General features: G+C 46.8%; 1 protein-coding gene across 1 annotated transcript in view; it reads left to right on the top strand.

Moving 5' to 3' along the window:
- Positions 1 to 18,579, top strand: part of ZC3H18 (zinc finger CCCH-type containing 18) — a 537,339-nt gene that overhangs the window by 498,395 nt on the left and 20,365 nt on the right. The window contains exons 15-16 of the mRNA XM_085638957.1: positions 130 to 226; positions 5,826 to 5,919. Coding sequence (XP_085495083.1) covers positions 130 to 226; positions 5,826 to 5,919 — 191 coding nt within the window. The remainder of the gene's footprint in view (positions 1 to 129; positions 227 to 5,825; positions 5,920 to 18,579) is intronic.

Raw genomic sequence — 18,579 nt, 5'->3', positions numbered from 1 at the left:
TGTGATTCTGCTTAACTCGGTGGCAAAGTACCAATCCTTCTTGGTGCTTGTCTGCTGCACGTATATGCCTTACTGTGGAATCGTTTTTTAATCTGGTGTTTGTCTTGTTTGTTTTCTTGTCTCTTCTAGGCAGCTGATAAAGGAAGTAGGAAGAGGTACGAGCCCTCAGACAAAGACCGGCAGCCCTCTCCCCCAGCCAAAAGAGCAAACTTTTCACCTGACAGAGGTGAGCATCAACTGTGCCTCCAAGCCCATTCCTTGCCTTCATGGTTTATCTTCCCATTTTCACAGTGGTGACTGGGAGAAGTGGAGACCCCCCGTCCCCACCTCTCAGCTTACCTCCCCCACCTCTCAGCTTACCTTCCCCACCTCTCAGCTTACCTTCCCCGCTTCTCAGCTTACCTTCCCCTCCTCTCAGCTTACCTTCCCCTCCTCTCAGCTTACCTTCCCCTCCTCTCAGCCTACCTTCCCCTCCTCTCAGCCTACCTTCCCCTCCTCTCAGCCTACCTTCCCCTCCTCTCAGCCTACCTTCCCCTCCTCTCAGCCTACCTTCCCCTCCTCTCAGCCTACCTTCCCCTCCTCTCAGCCTACCTTCCCCTCCTCTCAGCCTACCTTCCCCTCCTCTCAGCCTACCTTCCCCTCCTCTCAGCCTACCTTCCCCTCCTCTCAGCCTACCTTCCCCTCCTCTCAGCCTACCTTCCCCTCCTCTCAGCCTACCTTCCCCTCCTCTCAGCCTACCTTCCCCTCCTCTCAGCCTACCTTCCCCTCCTCTCAGCCTACCTTCCCCTCCTCTCAGCCTAGCTCCCCCTCCTCTCAGCCTAGCTCCCCCTCCTCTCAGCCTAGCTCCCCCTCCTCTCAGCCTAGCTCCCCCTCCTCTCAGCCCCCCCCCCCTCCTCTCAGCTTAGCTTCCCCTCCTCTGTTTACCTTCCCCGCCTCTGTTTACCTTCCCCGCCTCTGTTTACCTTCCCCGCCTCTGTTTACCCTCTTCTGTGCCCATGACGAGATGGTCTCGTCATGGAGCATAGTCGCGCTGTGCCCATGACGAGACTATCTCGTCATGACACCCACCCACTAGGGAATCGCCAGGCACAGGAGGGGGAAAAGGCCTGGCACCCAAAGGGTTACTTTCCCCGCCTCTGTTTACCTTCCCCGCCTCTGTTTACCTTCCCCGCCTCTCTGTTTACCTTCCCCGCCTCTCTGTTTACCTTCCCCGCCTCTCTGTTTACCTTCCCCGCCTCTCTGTTTACCTTCCCCGCCTCTCTGTTTACCTTCCCCGCCTCTCTGTTTACCTTCCCCGCCTCTCTGTTTACCTTCCCCGCCTCTCTGTTTACCTTCCCCGCCTCTCTGTTTACCTTCCCCGCCTCTCTGTTTACCTTCCCCGCCTCTCTGTTTACCTTCCCCGCCTCTCTGTTTACCTTCCCCGCCTCTCTGTTTACCTTCCCCGCCTCTCAGCTTACCTTCCCCGCCTCTCAGTTTACCTTCCCCGCCTCTCAACTTACCTTCCCCTTCTCACTGTGATGGTTGAGGGACTGTGGAGATGAGCTAGAATTACCAAATATGTTAGCCCTTTTCAAGTGGTGAGCATCATGTACTGGGCCCTTGACGCCCCAAGCGTTCCAGGCACTGCATACAGTCTTTAAATTGGAACAATTGTATTGCTTTCTTTTGACTTGGTGACGAAGTGCTTAAATTTGCATTGGGGTCCTGGATGCTGTTTCAAACTGTATGCTAGAAAAAGGGTGTTGATAGTACTTTTACCTATAAGAGAGGTAATGGGTGAGGTATAGTAGGTTTGGAGACTTGCTCTAAAGATGGTGCATTATCAGCCTTGCACTTAAGCATGGAGTGTTGCAGGGAGTGTGAGTAGATGCAAGTGAATACTTACCATTTTTAGGGTGGACTAAATCATACAGTGGGCTCCACAAATGATGTTGGTAAAACCGTCCTTTGGTAACATACTGAATGTGATTACCCAGGAGTAATAGAAACCAATGCCATAGCTGCAACCATGAGCCACCAGAGAAACTCAGTGGAAACCACATAGCTTCAACGGGCCATGTCCCTGTTGGTAGGATTAAAGAGCCTCAGTAAGCTACATGAAGTGTACCCAGGAGAAACTGAAACCCTGGCTCCATATTTACCAGAAAAGCTATGGAATCCACCCAGGACCTAACAGAGGTCACGTTGCTAATGGTATACAGCCAAAGGCAACTATATGCAATCCAACAGAGCCCCTGGTGCCATCATTTGTGCCTTCTTTTGGTGTAAGTTATTGTCCCAAGCTAATTCAGTCTACGAATTTGGCCTACGTCCAATTTCTAGTGTCCATTTAATTCCTGAGTTATTGCATGTTAATCTTTCGCTAGATAAGCAAGATCATGTTTTATTCATGTCCTAATGCACGAGAGGGGAAATTGGAGACTGATTTGATTATATTCTTTGGAGTGTGTACAGTACTTAATTTGTGTGGAGGAAACTGTATAGGATTTCCTGTGTGGATGTAAAGACAGAATCTGTTACCATGAAAGTTGGTGCTGGCAGACCACGCTGGATGATGGGTTGAAATCTTTTCAGGTAGGATCAGGACCAAGAAATGTTGAGTCTAATTAGGGGCACGACTAGACAAACTTGGGGGAGAGGGGCTAGTACGAAACTGTGGTGGTGGGGCTACAATTTCGCACACTGGGCATTGGACACATTTGGAAGGCTTAAAGGTCGGGTTGAATGTGCTAACGAATGGCAAAGGCATATATGCATGCCTTTTCTTTGATGCTTTAGCACATTAAAGCCAGACCTTTTATCTTCACCTATGCATTCCCTTGACACTAAGCACTGCTGGAGCTCAGAGAGTCTACAGCAGACCTGCGAGCATCCGATTTCTGCAAGATGGTTGGTACCACGTGAGTCAAATGCAATGTCGGAGGAAGTAGCGTAGCAAGGATGCCATAGGCACTGGTGCAAGTAGTGGAAATGGTCACTTTGAATGATGGTGTGGTAGTAAATACAGCAATTATCAGGGTTCAAGAGGCATCCTCTGGGCCCTATGATTGAAGCTCTTCCCTTTGTTTGTGGTGACACCATATATTAATGATTAGCGCACATGCACTAACAGGATCTTTCAGGAATCCCTCCTATTTAACTTCCTTCACAAGCTTAATGCTTTACTCCTCCATCCTCTCACTTTGGAGTTTGCCTGCTTCAACTAATCTAGGGAAGTCAATATATAAAACGTCAAGCTCCTTCAGTATTTTGCACGCCTGGGAATAACTACCTTGTAGCTTGGCTGGCAACAGTGAGTGATTCCCTGATCAGCGGAACAGACAATATAATATAATAGAGGCCGCCCCCGAAGGGGGCCTCACGAGCCAGCACCATGACAGCCACCATGGACCTGAAAAGCCAGGTTTGGGCCGGCGCCCAAAAGCGAAGGACTGGGGGGGTGGATTGCCCCCACTTCCCCCCAGGCCAAGAATGGCACGAAAAAACTGGACCAATGGGGGCCCAGGTAATCGTTTGACCCCCCCCTCCCTCCATGGGGGGGATGCCGCTGATGGCCAGAGGGGAACGGTGGGGTATATACAACGAGCTGCCCCTCTCTGCACATGCTACTTTCTGGAAGCTGGGGCAGCACGCAACTCAACTCAACAACCAAGACCCACCCACACCGAGCATCAGCATTGTCGCAGTGCTGAAATGCAGACAAAGCGGATTTAAAGGGGTATATATATGTTGGTGAAGGAAGCACACCGGCAAGATGGTGTGCCAGAGTAAGGCCTCTTACCTGGGAATGTGTTATGGCAGGGTGAGTAGACCAAAGGTGGGTGTAAACTGAGCACGGCACTCGCAGCCCAGTCCTGCCCGAGAACAGGGCACAATATGGACAGACAAGGTAGTAGCAGTGTGAGGCTACACCCCCACACGATCTAAGAAAAACCAACAAGACACTTTATGACCCCATAAACAGCATGTATGATTGCCTCAGCAAATAAAAGGTGTCAAAAATATGACAAGCAAATAACAGGACTGCATATCCATTTGTTATTTAGGACCTCTTGTGTGTATGATTTATGGCCCGGTCAGAAAAGTTTTATGACACTGTCACTTCGATTTAAGGCCCTGTCATATTGACTTATGCATGGGTACTGTGAGTTATGAAGCCGTGATGCAAAGAATATCATACATGTTAAATAAAACTGCGGCCAAGATTTCCCACATGAAACATTGAGATGCATCTGGTTTAAACTTATTCAAAATGTATGCAATATATTTATTTTTTAGTTTTTATATAGCGCAAACTTGACCAGAGGGTATCAGAGCGCTTTACAAAGTTTGTAGAGCAACATAAGCAACATTTATAAGGCATACACAAGAAAATGTAGGCATACAGGCTAATAATATACAATAGAGGTTGGAATAGAAGGACAATATAGTTTGGAGGTAGCAACTGTAGGTTATTTCGGAGGTTGGAGGAATAAATGAACAGTTCTTTCCAGAGGTAGAGATAATGTTGGCCTCGGTTTGAGTTACTTGTGGTAAAACGAAAAGCTCTGTTTGCTGTGCATTTCCTCCTTTCTTTCATTTCAGAAGCCAAGCTGCAGTGGTTCGCGTAATCTAGAATGTAAAAAAACTAAATGTTTAGGATTCGATATGCATGTACAGGTCGGAGTGGGCCTAGTGCAGGGGTTATTGTTTTTTTTTAGTCATTAATTTTTTTAATTTAAAGCAGGATCATATTTTTCAATGAAGTAGGTTTAGTGTGACACTGCTTAATTAAAAAAATACGAGCCTTATTTATGTTTGGACTTGGAAACTCTGACCCAATTGCTGTTAAGTGGTTTCACAATGATTTGCTGTGACCACATTGCGTCTGTTGCAGTACAGTTTGGTAATGGTATGCCATGTGCTGCTGAAATGAAAACCAGGAGAACGACCATGCTGGGGTTTCCAATAACCAAGTATGTGATCTTCAACAGGTCCTCATAAATGAACGAGAACAAAGATGGGGGTACAGATGCAAACAGACAATTTCTCCAACTGCTGCATTTTTTATATTTACTGTATACGCATTTACTTAAACAAGATTGAAATAGATCATGTAATCAATCATTTTGATTTTATTTTGTACGGAGGGCTCAGTACCATTGTGAAGTGATGGTATTTTTGACAATGCATGAGCTAAATTGAAAAGTTTTTTAAAATGTAGTTTTCGCAAGAACACAATTGCATGTTTTGGTTGGCTTTTGCCCAAACTGTTGTATAATTGAGAGGCTGCCGTCACACAGACACTTTGTCAGGCTATAAATCTTCAGATGCTGTTCCTTGATGTGAATTTAGGTAGCCTCGATAAATACTCTGCAAGGACAGACCGACTAGCAGTAGTGAGTGACCCTCGGGTGGATGGCCAAAGATTCCATTTTTGAAGTAAAGCGATATTGTATTTCTCAAACGGTATGATTTTGAGCAGTCTAGTGTTGAGTTGAAGCCAGGATTCAAATCGGTCAACAGTCCAGCCTCTAGAGGCCATTTCCTAAAAATGTATCCATCACTGCCAATAACAATATACTACACACAAACAGCAGCAGTGCTGTTCTGATTCTTGCTGGTTTCATACACATTACAAAGATATCATCACATGTGTTCTCTGGTTGCTGTGTTAAGTTAGTGTTGCATCAATGGGTGCAAGCTCTTATGCTTGATTCTCAGTGCAGGAGATGCTTTGAATCCATCTTGCATGACTATTATTTCTGGGTTGACCGTTATTATAGTTCAGACGTTTTCCTAGAGACAGTAAATGCTGATTGTTTTTTATTTTCCTCTTCATCCAGTGCGTGATAGAAAGATCACTGTAAGGCCGCCCTCACCAAAGCAAGACCGTGTAAGAGGACTGAATGCAAAATTGGCTGCTACTCCACCCGACAGGTAAGACATCCCCACTATCTCCTTTCCAGTCTACTTCTATTACATACATTCGGCCAGCCGTAGGGGAAGGTAACCCGATGCAGCCATGTAAGGCATCACAAGTAATGAGAACCAGATTTTACTTACAATCTGAAGTGAATCATTGCCAGTGAAGGGAACGACAAAATGCTACCCGTGCAGAAAATGTTGTTTATGACTTGCATATATACAAACTTTTGTGAGGGGGTTGTTTATTAATGTTCTTTGATTTATTAATTAGCCACAAAATTGATTTGTCTTAAACTGAATTAGGCAAGATGAGTTGTAAAAGACTAGGCTGCGTTAAGAGCTATGGTAGTTCTGTGAATTACCTTTAAAAAGGTATGAGTTGGACAACCTTGTTCTCCTTCAATTCAGATGCCGTCCTCCTTATCTGTGGAGATCCACAAGGATGCTTATTCAGCCCCACGCTGTTCAACAACTACATGACCCCACACGCTAGCATCATCTTCACACAGGGAAACAACAATGCCCAGTTCATACTCTGTTTCTTACTAGGCACCAAATACCCTGACCAATTTCTCCACCTGCATGACCAAAGCCGCCAGATAGATGAAAGCCCCCTGCCTCAAGCTCGATGCAGACAAGAAGAAAGTAGTAATCTTAGGCGGAGGCTTCTCACTCTGAGACTTCACCTGGTATCCTGCCTAACTCTACCCACCCCCCTCCTGGCAGCCCACACAAAGAACCTCAGAAGAGTAATCAACAACCATCTTCATGATCGGCCAAGTGAATGCAGTCTCAATTCCCTGCTTCCACACACTAATGATGCAAAAAAAAATCTTAAAATGGCTCCAACCAACACTTGCAGAACCGTCACCTAAGCCTTCATCCCCATCAAGCTACACTACAGCAACATACACTATGCTGAAAGCCACGCAACTTACCAGAACACTCTAGACCATATGAAACTCTGCAGCCAGTCTCAGCCTCAACCTCCCACACTGGACTCAATGTCACCTCGCACCTCAAAGAGCTCCATTGTCTCCCAATCCACAGACAAGCACCCAAACTCTTGAAGCAGACATACTAAGCATTGCGCAACATTGGCCACACGTGCCTCAACAAAAGCATAAACTTTCTCAAACCTAACAGACCCCTCCGTTCCACCAGACTCCTATTCACGCACACATCCCTTGTATATGCAGAACCAGATCCCGCTATTGTGGCTTCTCCTACGTCACTCCTACAGCCTGGAACAACCTGCCCTGCACATCTGAGTTCCCTCTTCAGTTCTTGAATTCCACAAGGTTCATCTAGCTTGATCGTGGCTCGGCCTTGTAGAACGGTGATACCCACATCCACAGTCCATGTGCAATGCACAATTAATGAACCTGTAAGGGGTGTTTGCCGACACTTTTTCACCACTCCCCCCTCATCCCCTATGTCCTCATCCTACTGGCACCAACCTAGGCAAAGCAACCCTGTTTTGCAGCGTGAATCTTTCTGGATTCACTATGCTGTGCATTATTCCGCAATCTGGTGATTGGGTCCGGATTCGTAGTCTTTCTTTTTTTTTTTTTTTTTTTTTTTCCGTAGCCCAGGTGGGCAGTGACGTCGGCGTGCTTCCTGCGGAAGTCCCACCTTTGGGGCACCATCTTCAGATTCTGTTTTCCGCTGTTGGGTCTGGATCGTCAACGAGAAGCTCCAGAGTTTGAACGAAGAAAGAAAAGCACGAGTTTCATCGAAGGAAAATAAAGCAAAGACTACAGAGAGGATAACATAGAGCCGGGACGACGAAGAAGGAAGAGAACCTCGAAATCTTCGACGTCCAACCGAGAAAATACCTTTTAAATTCTGCCGTAACTGCCACCACAAATACACGCAGAAGGACCACCATCCGGTCTGCATCCTTTGCCTGCCTATCGACCACGAGAGCAAGGACTGCAACGCCTGCTCCGCCTTCACGCCGAAGACCCTCCGGGTGAGAGAGAGGCAAAGGAGAGCCAACTTAAACATGGAAGGCAAGGGTAAGGCCCCGTCTCTCTCCACCGACGAAGACAACATCGCCGAGGGACCTGATGACTTCACGGTCGCAGAGACCGATAAGAAAACGTCTGACAAGGTAGGAGAGGCGTCGAGCACAAAAACCCCGAAAGGGCCCCGAAAACCAGACACTGACTAGAAGAAACCAGAGTCAAAGTCCTCGAAAGGAACACCGGCGCCGAAAATTTCGACGACCGCGAGTGGATCCAAGGACGATAGGCCCAGCGGATCCTTCGAGAAGGACTCCCAGGTGCCGAAGGCCGCCGAACAACAAGGTTCGTCGAAACAGGCCCACGAGGTGGGGCGTTCGACTTCGAAAGACAAGGCCGCGTCGACGCAAGCTCCGTCAAAAAGACCAACGCTCGACGACGAACATGCCTCCGAAATGGAGAAGAAAAAGAGAAGGCTCGAGGCGGAGATGGAGAGCATCCTTCAGAGGAAGAAGGAGTTCGATGAAAAGATGAAGAGAGTCACAATCCCAGCGAAACCGGCGACGGTTCTCGTCGAAGTCGAGGAGCAGGAAGAGTTTGATGCTGAAGAGCAGTCGAAAGCTCCCGAAGAAGGGGAAGAAGATCTCTATTATGAGGGAGAAAAAGAGGAGGAGGAGCAGTCGATCTACGGCTCGGCACCGTCGATGACGCAAGAGCTGGAATGGCAGGACCTCGACGCCGAAAACCCAGAAGAGCCCATAGAGACATATCCTTCGAGGCCTTCGCCGCCAGATGATATTGGGGCGTACAACATGGTCGTCAAAAGCGCGGCAGCAGCTTTTGGCGTGAAACTAGAGGAGGAGAAACCGAAAGCAGATTTTCTACTTGAAACACTGCTACCCATCCAAACTAGGAGCCAGTTCATCCCCATGCTCCAAAGTGTGATGAACCAAGGGAAAGAGGCGTTCAAGGACCCAGCAACATGCCGATCCATCACGCCCAGAACAGAAAAGAAATACAGACACTCCTCACAGGACCCTCCATCAAGGGATCTGTCACTGCTGACTCCATTATTGCATCCACGGCCAGAAAAAGGGCCAGTGTCCCGGCGACCTCGGGGCCACCTCCTGACAAGGAGAGCAGAAGGATGGACCTCACTGGAAGGAAAATAGAGTGGAACGCTGCAATGCACTGGCGCATGGCCAACTCAAATGCGCTACTGAACAGGCACCAGTACCAACATTGGGACGAGATGGGGGACCTAATCAAACATCTTCCCGAACAATACCAACAAAGGGCTTCCCATCTAGTGGAAGAGGGGAAGAATATAGCTAACTCATGCCTTAAGACGGCATTGGACGGGGCAGAGACATCAAGCAGACTGATGGCGATAGGAATCACTGAAAGGAGGCAGGCCTGGCTCAGAATTTCAGGATTTAAACAAGAGGTCCAAAATAATATACTGAATACCCCTTTCAACGGAGAGACACTGTTCGGGGCACCGGTGGATGAAAAGCTCACCCAACTCAAAAAAGAGAATGAGACGGCAAGATCCATGGGGGCCCTGCAATTCAGGGGGATGCGAAGAGGTACCCCAACTCGGAGACCTTACGGAAGGGGAGGTAACCAGCCGGGAACGTCACACCAAAGTTTCCAGCAAGGCCAGCAAGGCGAGAGCCACGGCCAACAGGGGCAGCAGAAACAAAACTGGCAGTACCAGCCTAGAGGCCAGTCCTTTCGCGGTAGGGGGAACGGACGAGGACAAAGAAGAGGGGGAGACCAACCCACCTCAAAGTGACTTCGCACGGAGAAGATGGCTCACCCACAATATACCTCCAAGTGTGGAGCACAAAAAGAACAAAATGGGGGTGGGGGGGTTACACAAACCAAACGCCTACGAGCATGCAACACCAGTAGGCGGAAGACTGAGGCTTTTCCTTCGGGAATGGCAAAAAATAACTACAGACAAATGGATACTCAACATCATTCAGTACGGATACTGCATAGAGTTGGAAAGGAGCCCTCCAAACAGAAAACCAAAAAGAAGGGAACACTCAAGACAGGAGCTAGCACAACTCGCAGAGGAGGCACTACAGCTGCTCCAAAAGGAGGCCTTAGAACCAGTACCTTTCAAGGAGAGGAACAAAGGAGTGTACTCAAACTACTTCCTGGTACCAAAGGTGGACAAGACACGAAGACCCATCCTGGATCTACGGTTCCTAAACAAGTACGTAAGGACGCAAAAGTTCAAAATGACATCCATACAAGAACTACTCCCACAGATGGGAGACGGGGACTTCATGTCCACAGTGGATCTCAAAGACGCCTACCTGCACATCCCAATGAACAGGCAGCACAAAAAACTGTTAAGGTTCACAATCAACAAAGATCACTACCAATTCACAACCCTGGCATTCGGGCTGAAGTCCGCACCAAGGGTTTTCACAAAATGCCTTGCAGCAGTAGCAGCGTACCTGCGGAGGGAAGGGATTCATGTGTATCCTTACCTCGACGACTGGCTAATAAAAGCAATTTCACGTGATAAATGCGAGGAACACGCACAGCGGGTCACAAAGACACTAACGAACCTGGGGTTCTCAATACACTGGGGGAAATCATCCATGAAACCAGAGCAGGTGAAGATATTCCTGGGGGCACAGATCAACACCATAGACAGAACGGTGATGCCCAGCGACAAGAGAACAAAAGTCCTGCTGAAGGAGACGCGCCTCTACCAGAAGGGGCAAGCTCTGACAGTGAGAACAGCGAGCAAGATCATGGGGATGATGGCGTCATGCATCCACCTAGTCCCCAATGTACGGCTTCACATGAGACCATTCCAGGAATGGCTGCAACAGCAATGGTCACAGGCAAGTGGAAGTTGGGAGGATCTAGTGGTTGTTACGCACGCAGTGCAAGAGGAGATAGCATGGGGGAACAGGGAGAACATAACTATAGGAAAGCCCTTAACACCACCAAGCCCAACTGTGACCATCACCACAGACGCATCCCAGATAGGATGGGGAGCACACATGAACAAGCTTAGAGTGAGGGGTCTGTGGACTCCAGCAGATGCGGTCAGACACATCAACTACCTGGAATTGAAGACCGTACTGCTAGCCCTGAAGGCCTTCCAGAGGCAGCTATACAACCAAAAAGTGTTGATACAGACGGACAATACTACAACAATGTTCTATATCAACAAGCAGGGAGGAACACAATCGTTCCCCCTTTCCACTCTGGCACAAGAGATTTGGAGATGGGCCATCCCACTCAAATTAGACCTGCTGGCCATACACCTACCAGGGAAGGACAATGTGGAAGCCGATGGGCTCAGCAGGCAGACCTCGGCATCCCACGAGTGGGAGCTCGATGGACAGGAAACTCAAAGGCTATTCAAAAGGTGGGGTACACCGACAATAGACCTGTTTGCAACACACCAGGATGCAAAATGCCGAAACTTCGCATCCAGACAACCAGAAAAACAATCCCAGGGGAATGCCATATGGATAAGTTGGTCAAGGACATTTGCATACGCTTTTCCACAAATACCACTGATACACAGGGTACTCAACAAGTGCAAGACCAGCAACATGACAATGATCCTGGTGGCACCACAATGGGCAAGACAGACATGGTACTCACAAATAGTGGAAATGGCACAGGGCCCTCCACACAAATTCGCAAGAAGAAAGTACTTGCTCTCCATGCAGAACGGAGAGGTTCTACACCCAGAGCCAGAGAGCCTCGGACTGAAAGCTTGGCTCCTGAAGACATAGAGTTCGCACACCTTAAACTACCTCAAAGCACTATGCGAGTGCTGCGGGAGGCAAGGAGACCAACAATACGAAAATGTTATGGGGAAAAGTGGAAAAGGTTCACAATGTGGTGCAGCAAAAATAAACTGCAAAATAAATTGATAAGGGAATCAACGGTGCTTAGATACCTCACACACCTACTAAAGGCTAAACTATGCTCATCCTCGCTGAGGGTCCACCTAGCGCCGACTGTAGCTTACACACGAGGTGAGACAGGAGGGAGTTTCTTTACGTCACGAGTAGTAAAGAGATTCCTGGAAGGGGCAAAAAGAATAGTGCCACCAAAGAGGATGCCGCCTCCGGCATGGAACCTCAACATAGTCCTTACGGAACTTATGAAGGCGCCCTTTGAGCCCATCCACAAGGCCTCCCTTCAAATGCTAACAATGAAGACAGCCTTTCTGGTGGCAATAACCTCACTGTGCAGAGTAAGCGAGCTGCAAGCGCTAACGCTGCAAGAGCCCTACATCCAGATACACAAGGACAGAGTCGTAATGAGAACGGACCCATACTTCATGCCAAAGGTGGTGTCCGCATTCCATATAAATCAGACAATTCAAATGCCAAGTTTCTTTCAGAACCCAGCAACAAGCGCAGAATGGGCACTGCACACTCTAGACGCTAGAAGGGCGGTGATGCACTACATCGAGAGAACCAAAGAACACAGGAAAACCAAGCAGTTTTTGTGTCCTTCGCAACGAGCTTCCTGGGTAGACCAGTGACAAAAGGCACCATCGCACGATGGATCGCACTAACAATACAATTCTGCCACAAACAGGCGGGGCAAGAACTATCGGAGGGGCCACGGGCCCACTCCACAAGGAAGAAGGGAGCAACAATTGCCTTTCTAGCAAATACACCCATTCAAGACATATGCCTGGCGGCAACATGGGCTTCAGTGCACACGTTCACCAAGCACTACTGCGTGGATATACAGATGAACAAGGAAGCACAAGTAGGACAGAAGGTGCTCCAACATATATTCAACGACCAACGCTCATCTTCCACCCAGCCGCCACAGAGATAAGAAACCGCTACAAAATCTATGCACAGCATAGTGAATCCAGAAAGATTCACGCTGCAAAACGAATAGTTTCTTACCTGTCGGTGTAGTTTTGCAGCTTGAAGATCTTTCTGGATTCACTAGCGAACCCACCCACCTCCGCCAGGAAGATAAGGCAGGAGAAAAAGGTGGAAGGACAAAGACTAAAATAACAAGATAATACTGAAAGGATATATAAAAGGGAAATTACTAAAACGCCTAGGGTTAAAAAAAAAAGAGAGAGGAAGGGAAAAAAGAACCCGAAGATGGTGCCCCAAAGGTGGAATTTCCGCAGGAAGCACGCCGACGTCACGAGAGGTACACCAAATGGTGGGACGTCGACGCCCACCTGGGCTACGAAAAAACAAAAGAAAGACTACGAATCCGGACCCAACCATCAGATCGCGGAATAATGCACAGCATAGTGAATCCAGAAAGATCTTCAAGCTGCAAAACTACACCTACAGGTAAGAAACTATTCGGTATTCAGTGCACCTAGCGCTGTCAGTCCACCCCTATTACAAGCTCCTGCTTAGGTCAGACCTTCTCACTGAGCATCAGGGTCGGGTAAACTCAGACTCCCAAACCGGTAAAACTCGTATTGTTGCACCAGAGTTACTAGAGTTCGGCTGCAGCAGTCTTCCAGAAGAATGCATGGATATCCTGTGGATACCGTAAAAGCCTACTACTCGTGCCTGTTATACAGCTAAGTGGAAAAGGTTCATGCATTGCTGCATCCCCAGACAGGTTGTTTGGTTCTTACCTATACCTTAACGTGGTCCTCATAAAATTCATGGACCCTTCCTTTGAGCTCCCTACAGCTCTTGCCTTTAAAGGTGGCTTTCAGAGTTGCAGTCACCTCCCTCAGTTGCATTAGTGAGCTTCAAGCTCTTACAGTATAGGAACTATTCATCAAGGTTCACAAAGATAGGGTAGTTCTAAGGATTAACCCAACATTTCTGTCCAAGGTAGTTTCACCTTTTCACATGAACCAAAGCATTGAGCTGCCAGGTTTTCTCTGGCCAATCTGTCCAAAGAGTACTTTTTCAAACATTTGCATCATCTACTTGCTAACCACTGCATTGGAGAGGGTCTGCTTTATAATATATCTTCAGCCACACATGGAACGAACAGGAAATGTTATTTACCCTGTAGCCATCTGTTTGCAGTGTGAAGAGCTGTAGATTCACTCGTGCCCACCCTCCTCCCCAGAAGCCATTTTGTCTCCTTATGTTTGTGCCAGCTGCTTTTCCCATGCTTTTTGGTAGGACCATTTCGAGTCTACCGGTTTGTCCATCAAGATTCTGTACAGCGTCCCTATGAGCCCTTTTGTGGTGTCATATGTACCCAGCAGTTTTTAGATCTCGGCTAGCGTGGCTGCGCACCTGCGCAGTTCGCTCGGCGAGATTTAATGTTTTTGAGTAGCTTCTGTAAAGGGCTTTAAGCCCCGCCCCTCTTTTCCATTGACTGGCGTCACCGTTTATGCTAAACGGTGGCCAGCCATTGGAAAAGAGCTTTCCATGTTGCCTCCCTTTGCCTTTTTCAGACGGCCCACTTGGACGGGCTTGCCTGCTTTCCGTGGGTCGCAAAAGGTTTCTTATCTTTATGGGGCCATGTGTTTCAAACACATGGCCCCATAAAGGCAAGCTCCGGCGCAATCCTCTTTCGCTTTAGGAGCGCTTGTTTTCTGTGTTTCCTGGAATTGTGGCTGGGGTTTCGTCAGGAAGCTCGTGCGAGAGGTAGTGGGTGACGCTTTTGGGGGGTTTGGAGATGTTTCTCATTCGCCCCAGAGGATTTGTTGCATTAATTATCACACAGACTGGCGAGTCAGCAAGTTACGATTTTTATTTTTTTATCTGCGGAAATGGTTGTGAATACAGAGAAGACCGTAGTATGGCAAAAACACGGCCTGCCAAGCCTCTTAAACTCTATGCGCAGTACACACATCTATATAGCATGACACAACACTGATATGGCATTTTGTGGAGACGACAAATGTGGCGCAAATTGGTGTGGTGTGCTCTCATTCTCAACTACCAACCTCGTTCTAGTATTTCTATTCCCTGAAATAGATTGAGACACTGGCAGGGCGACCTTTATTGTTAGTTTACGCCGACAGGCGCATACCAGCACTGTTTGGTGCAGATCGGAGTCGGGTGGGGGAAATGGGCACCCAGAAAGAAGCTGGCCATTGTTGCAGATTTTACCCAGTTTTGGTGTTTGTTTTAATTTACTTTGTGCAGAGACTGTTAATTTAAATGTCATCCGCATATTAGTGAGGTGTGAAAGTTTGGCATTGTTTTGTCTGGCTGACTCTCCCGTAACTTATTCTCTGTTCACAGAAGATGCCTACTTTTGGCCCCACATATATTACCTGTTGCTGGCTGTCCATGGCTGTTGATGGACCTCCACAGGTGTTGCCTCTGACTGCACGACCGTACTTGGATGTTGATAGTGTTCACGACCGTCCTTGGATGTTGATAGTGTTCACGACCGTCCTTGGATGTTGATAGTCTCCACCTTTGGTTTTGAGTCTGCTCTTCTCTGTTTTGTGTGTGAGACTGTGTGTGTGAGACTGTGTGTGTGAGACTGTGTGTGTGAGACTGTGTGTGTGAGACTGTGTGTGTGAGACTGTGTGTGTGAGACTGTATGACTGTGTGTGAGACACTGTGTGTGTGTGAGTGACACTGTGTGAGACACTGAGACACTGTCACTCTCTACTACTCACTCTCTATTACTCACTCTACTACTCTCTCTCTACTACTCTACTACTCACTCTACTACTCACTTTCTACCTACCCCTCTCTACTACTCTCTACTACTCACTCTCTACTACTCTCTACTATTCACTCTACCACCTCTCTACTCACTCTACTACTCACTCTACTACTCACTCTACTACTCTCTCTCTACTACTCTCTACTCACTCTCTACCACTCACCCTCTACTACTCTCTACTACTCTATTCACTCTGCTACTCTCTACTACTCACTCTCTACTCACTCTGTACTACTCTATACTACTCACTCTCTACTCACTCTCTACTACTCACTCTCTACTACTCTACTAATCACTCTACTACTCACTCTCTACTACTCTACTAATCACGCTCTACTACTCTACTAATCACTCTCTACTACTCACTCTCTACTACTCTCTACTACTCACTCTCTACTACTCTACTCTCTACTACTCTACTCTCTACTCATTCTCTACTACTCTCTACTCACTCTGTGCTACTCTCTACTACTCACTTTCTACTACTCTCTACTACTCTCTCTCTACTACTCCCTCCTACTCACTCTACTCTCTGCTACTCACTACTCTCTACTACTCACTCTACTACTCTCTACTCACTCTGTACTACTCTCTACTACTCTCTCTCTACTACTCACTCTGTACTACTCTATACTACTCACTCTCTACTACTCACTCTGTACTACTCACTCTCTACTACTCTACTAATCACTCTCTACTACTCACTCTCTACTACTCTACTCTCTACACATTCTCTACTACTCTCTACACATTCTCTACTACTCTCTACTACTCTCTCTACTACTCTCTACTACTCTCTACTCACTCTCTACTACTCTCTACTACTCTCTCTCTACTACTCTACTCTCTACTACTCACTCTACTCTCTACTACTCACTGTACTACTCTCTACTACTCACTTTCTACTACTCTCTACTACTCTCTCTACTACTCTACTCACTCTCTACTACTCACTCTACTCCTCACTCTACTCTCTACTACTCACTCTACTACTCACTCTACTCTCTACTACTCACTCTACCCTCTACTACTCACTCTCTACTACTCACTCTCTACTACTCTACTAATCACTCTACTACTCACTCTCTACTACTCTACTAATCACTCTCTACTACTCACTCTCTACTACTCTCTACTACTCTACTCTCTACTCATTCTCTACTACTCTCTACTACTCTCTACTACTCACTCTACTACTCTACTCACTCTCTACTACTCACTCTACTCCTCACTCTACTCTCTACTACTCACTCTACCCTCTACTACTCACTCTACACTCTACTCTCTACTACTCACTCTATACAACTCACTCTCTACTACTCTACTAATCACTCTACTACTCACTCTCTACTACTCTACTAATCACTCTCTACTAATCACTCTACTACTCACTCTCTACTACTCTACTCTCTACTCATTCTCTACTACTCTCTCTACTACTCTCTCTACTACTCACTCTACTACTCTCTACTCACTCTCTACTACTCTCTCTCTCTACTACTCTACTCTCTACTACTCTCTACCTCTCTACGCGCACACATATGCACATGTATATATATGCATTTATATATATGTATGGGTATATATATACATACATACATGTATAAACATATTTACTTCTGCATATCTATATACATACAAATATAAATGCATGCATACATATGCATGTTATGTACATGAAAGTTTGAAAGACACTAATACAAGCAAAGATAAAAAGCCACCTAATTACAAACAGAATTGCTTTAACTTAAACGAGGGCGAGGCCTATTGCATTTTCAATGCTTGTTTCAACTGGTGTGAGGGTTTTAGTTGTGTGGTCCCTTTACCCTGGGTGCATCACCCAATGTCTTAGTTTAACATATTGCAGCTTATCCGGTTCGGGCACTTTAAAGTCTCTTTTACAGTCTTTGAAGGTTTTGATTTTTCTCTTGTGAAACATGTAACATATCATGAGGCAACCCCCTTTTTAGGTCTCGCCTGACCCAGCGCATGCGCTGGTCTGACGAGACATTTTGTGAGGGCTCATAAAGTGCTACCAGGCCAGCCTAGAGCTACAGTGCATGAGCGCGGACGCGCGCGTCGCACTTTACCGCAATTTCTTTCACTTTGATGTTCTCCGTGAGGCTTCAATAGATTGCAGCAGTTAAAACAAGCATTGGCATAGCCAATAGGTCTCGCTTTTGGGACCTTGTAAGTGTTTAGTTATGCCACTGTTGCATGGCTAAACACTTATAAGGTCCCAAAGGCGAGACCTATTGGCTATGCCAATGCTTGTTTCTAATTCTGGAATCGGTCTGTCTAGACCTGGAGGAAATTTGTGTTTGTGTGGATCAGTATGTATTGTGCTACAGATGTGGAGAGACCTTTTGTCATAGATATCATCCCATAGTTCAAATGTTGTTTAAGTTACATCTGATAGAGAAAGCCATCCTGGTATTTGAAATTTAAGTAGCCTTGGGATGTCCTAAACCTCCCTTCCTGCCACCGCTCTGTCCATAAAGAGCCAACGCTTTTCAAATTCGTGCATTGGCCATTCTATTAATATTTTGAAATGGGCTGCATGGTAGTATTTGGAAATGTCTGGAAGCGCCAGACCACCTTTCTCTAGGGGCGCCATCAACATTTATTTGCTCTGTCTCGCTCTAACTCTCCCCCCAGAACTATTTTATAATGTGATTCTGACGGAATTGCAGCTCAGTTTTAGGTATGGGCGTAGCTATAAAAAAGAACAGATATAAGAGGCGAGCGAGAATGTTTATTTTCACTACATTTATATTCCCAAGCCATTAAATAAATTGCCTCTTCAACTTATTCAGATCGTCTATTAACTGTGCCTTTAATCTGGGCCAGTAGGCCTTGGTCTAAGTGGTCTAAGTTTTTGGTATAGATGCCCAAGTATTTTATTGCATATTTTGCCCATTTCACTGTCCAGCTCTTAGGTGGTTCTCGTGATCACTGGAAAAAGAGACATTTAGGATCTCAAATTTGTCCGTGTTGATCCTGAACCTCGATATCTTTTCCTAATCCTTTAAGCACCTGCAAACTGCCACCAGGGATGACTATGGCT

This window comes from Triturus cristatus, chromosome 12, assembly GCF_964204655.1.
Source record: "Triturus cristatus chromosome 12, aTriCri1.1, whole genome shotgun sequence".
NCBI classification, from domain to species: domain Eukaryota; kingdom Metazoa; phylum Chordata; class Amphibia; order Caudata; family Salamandridae; genus Triturus; species Triturus cristatus.
This window is presented reverse-complemented; position numbering and strand designations above follow the sequence as displayed.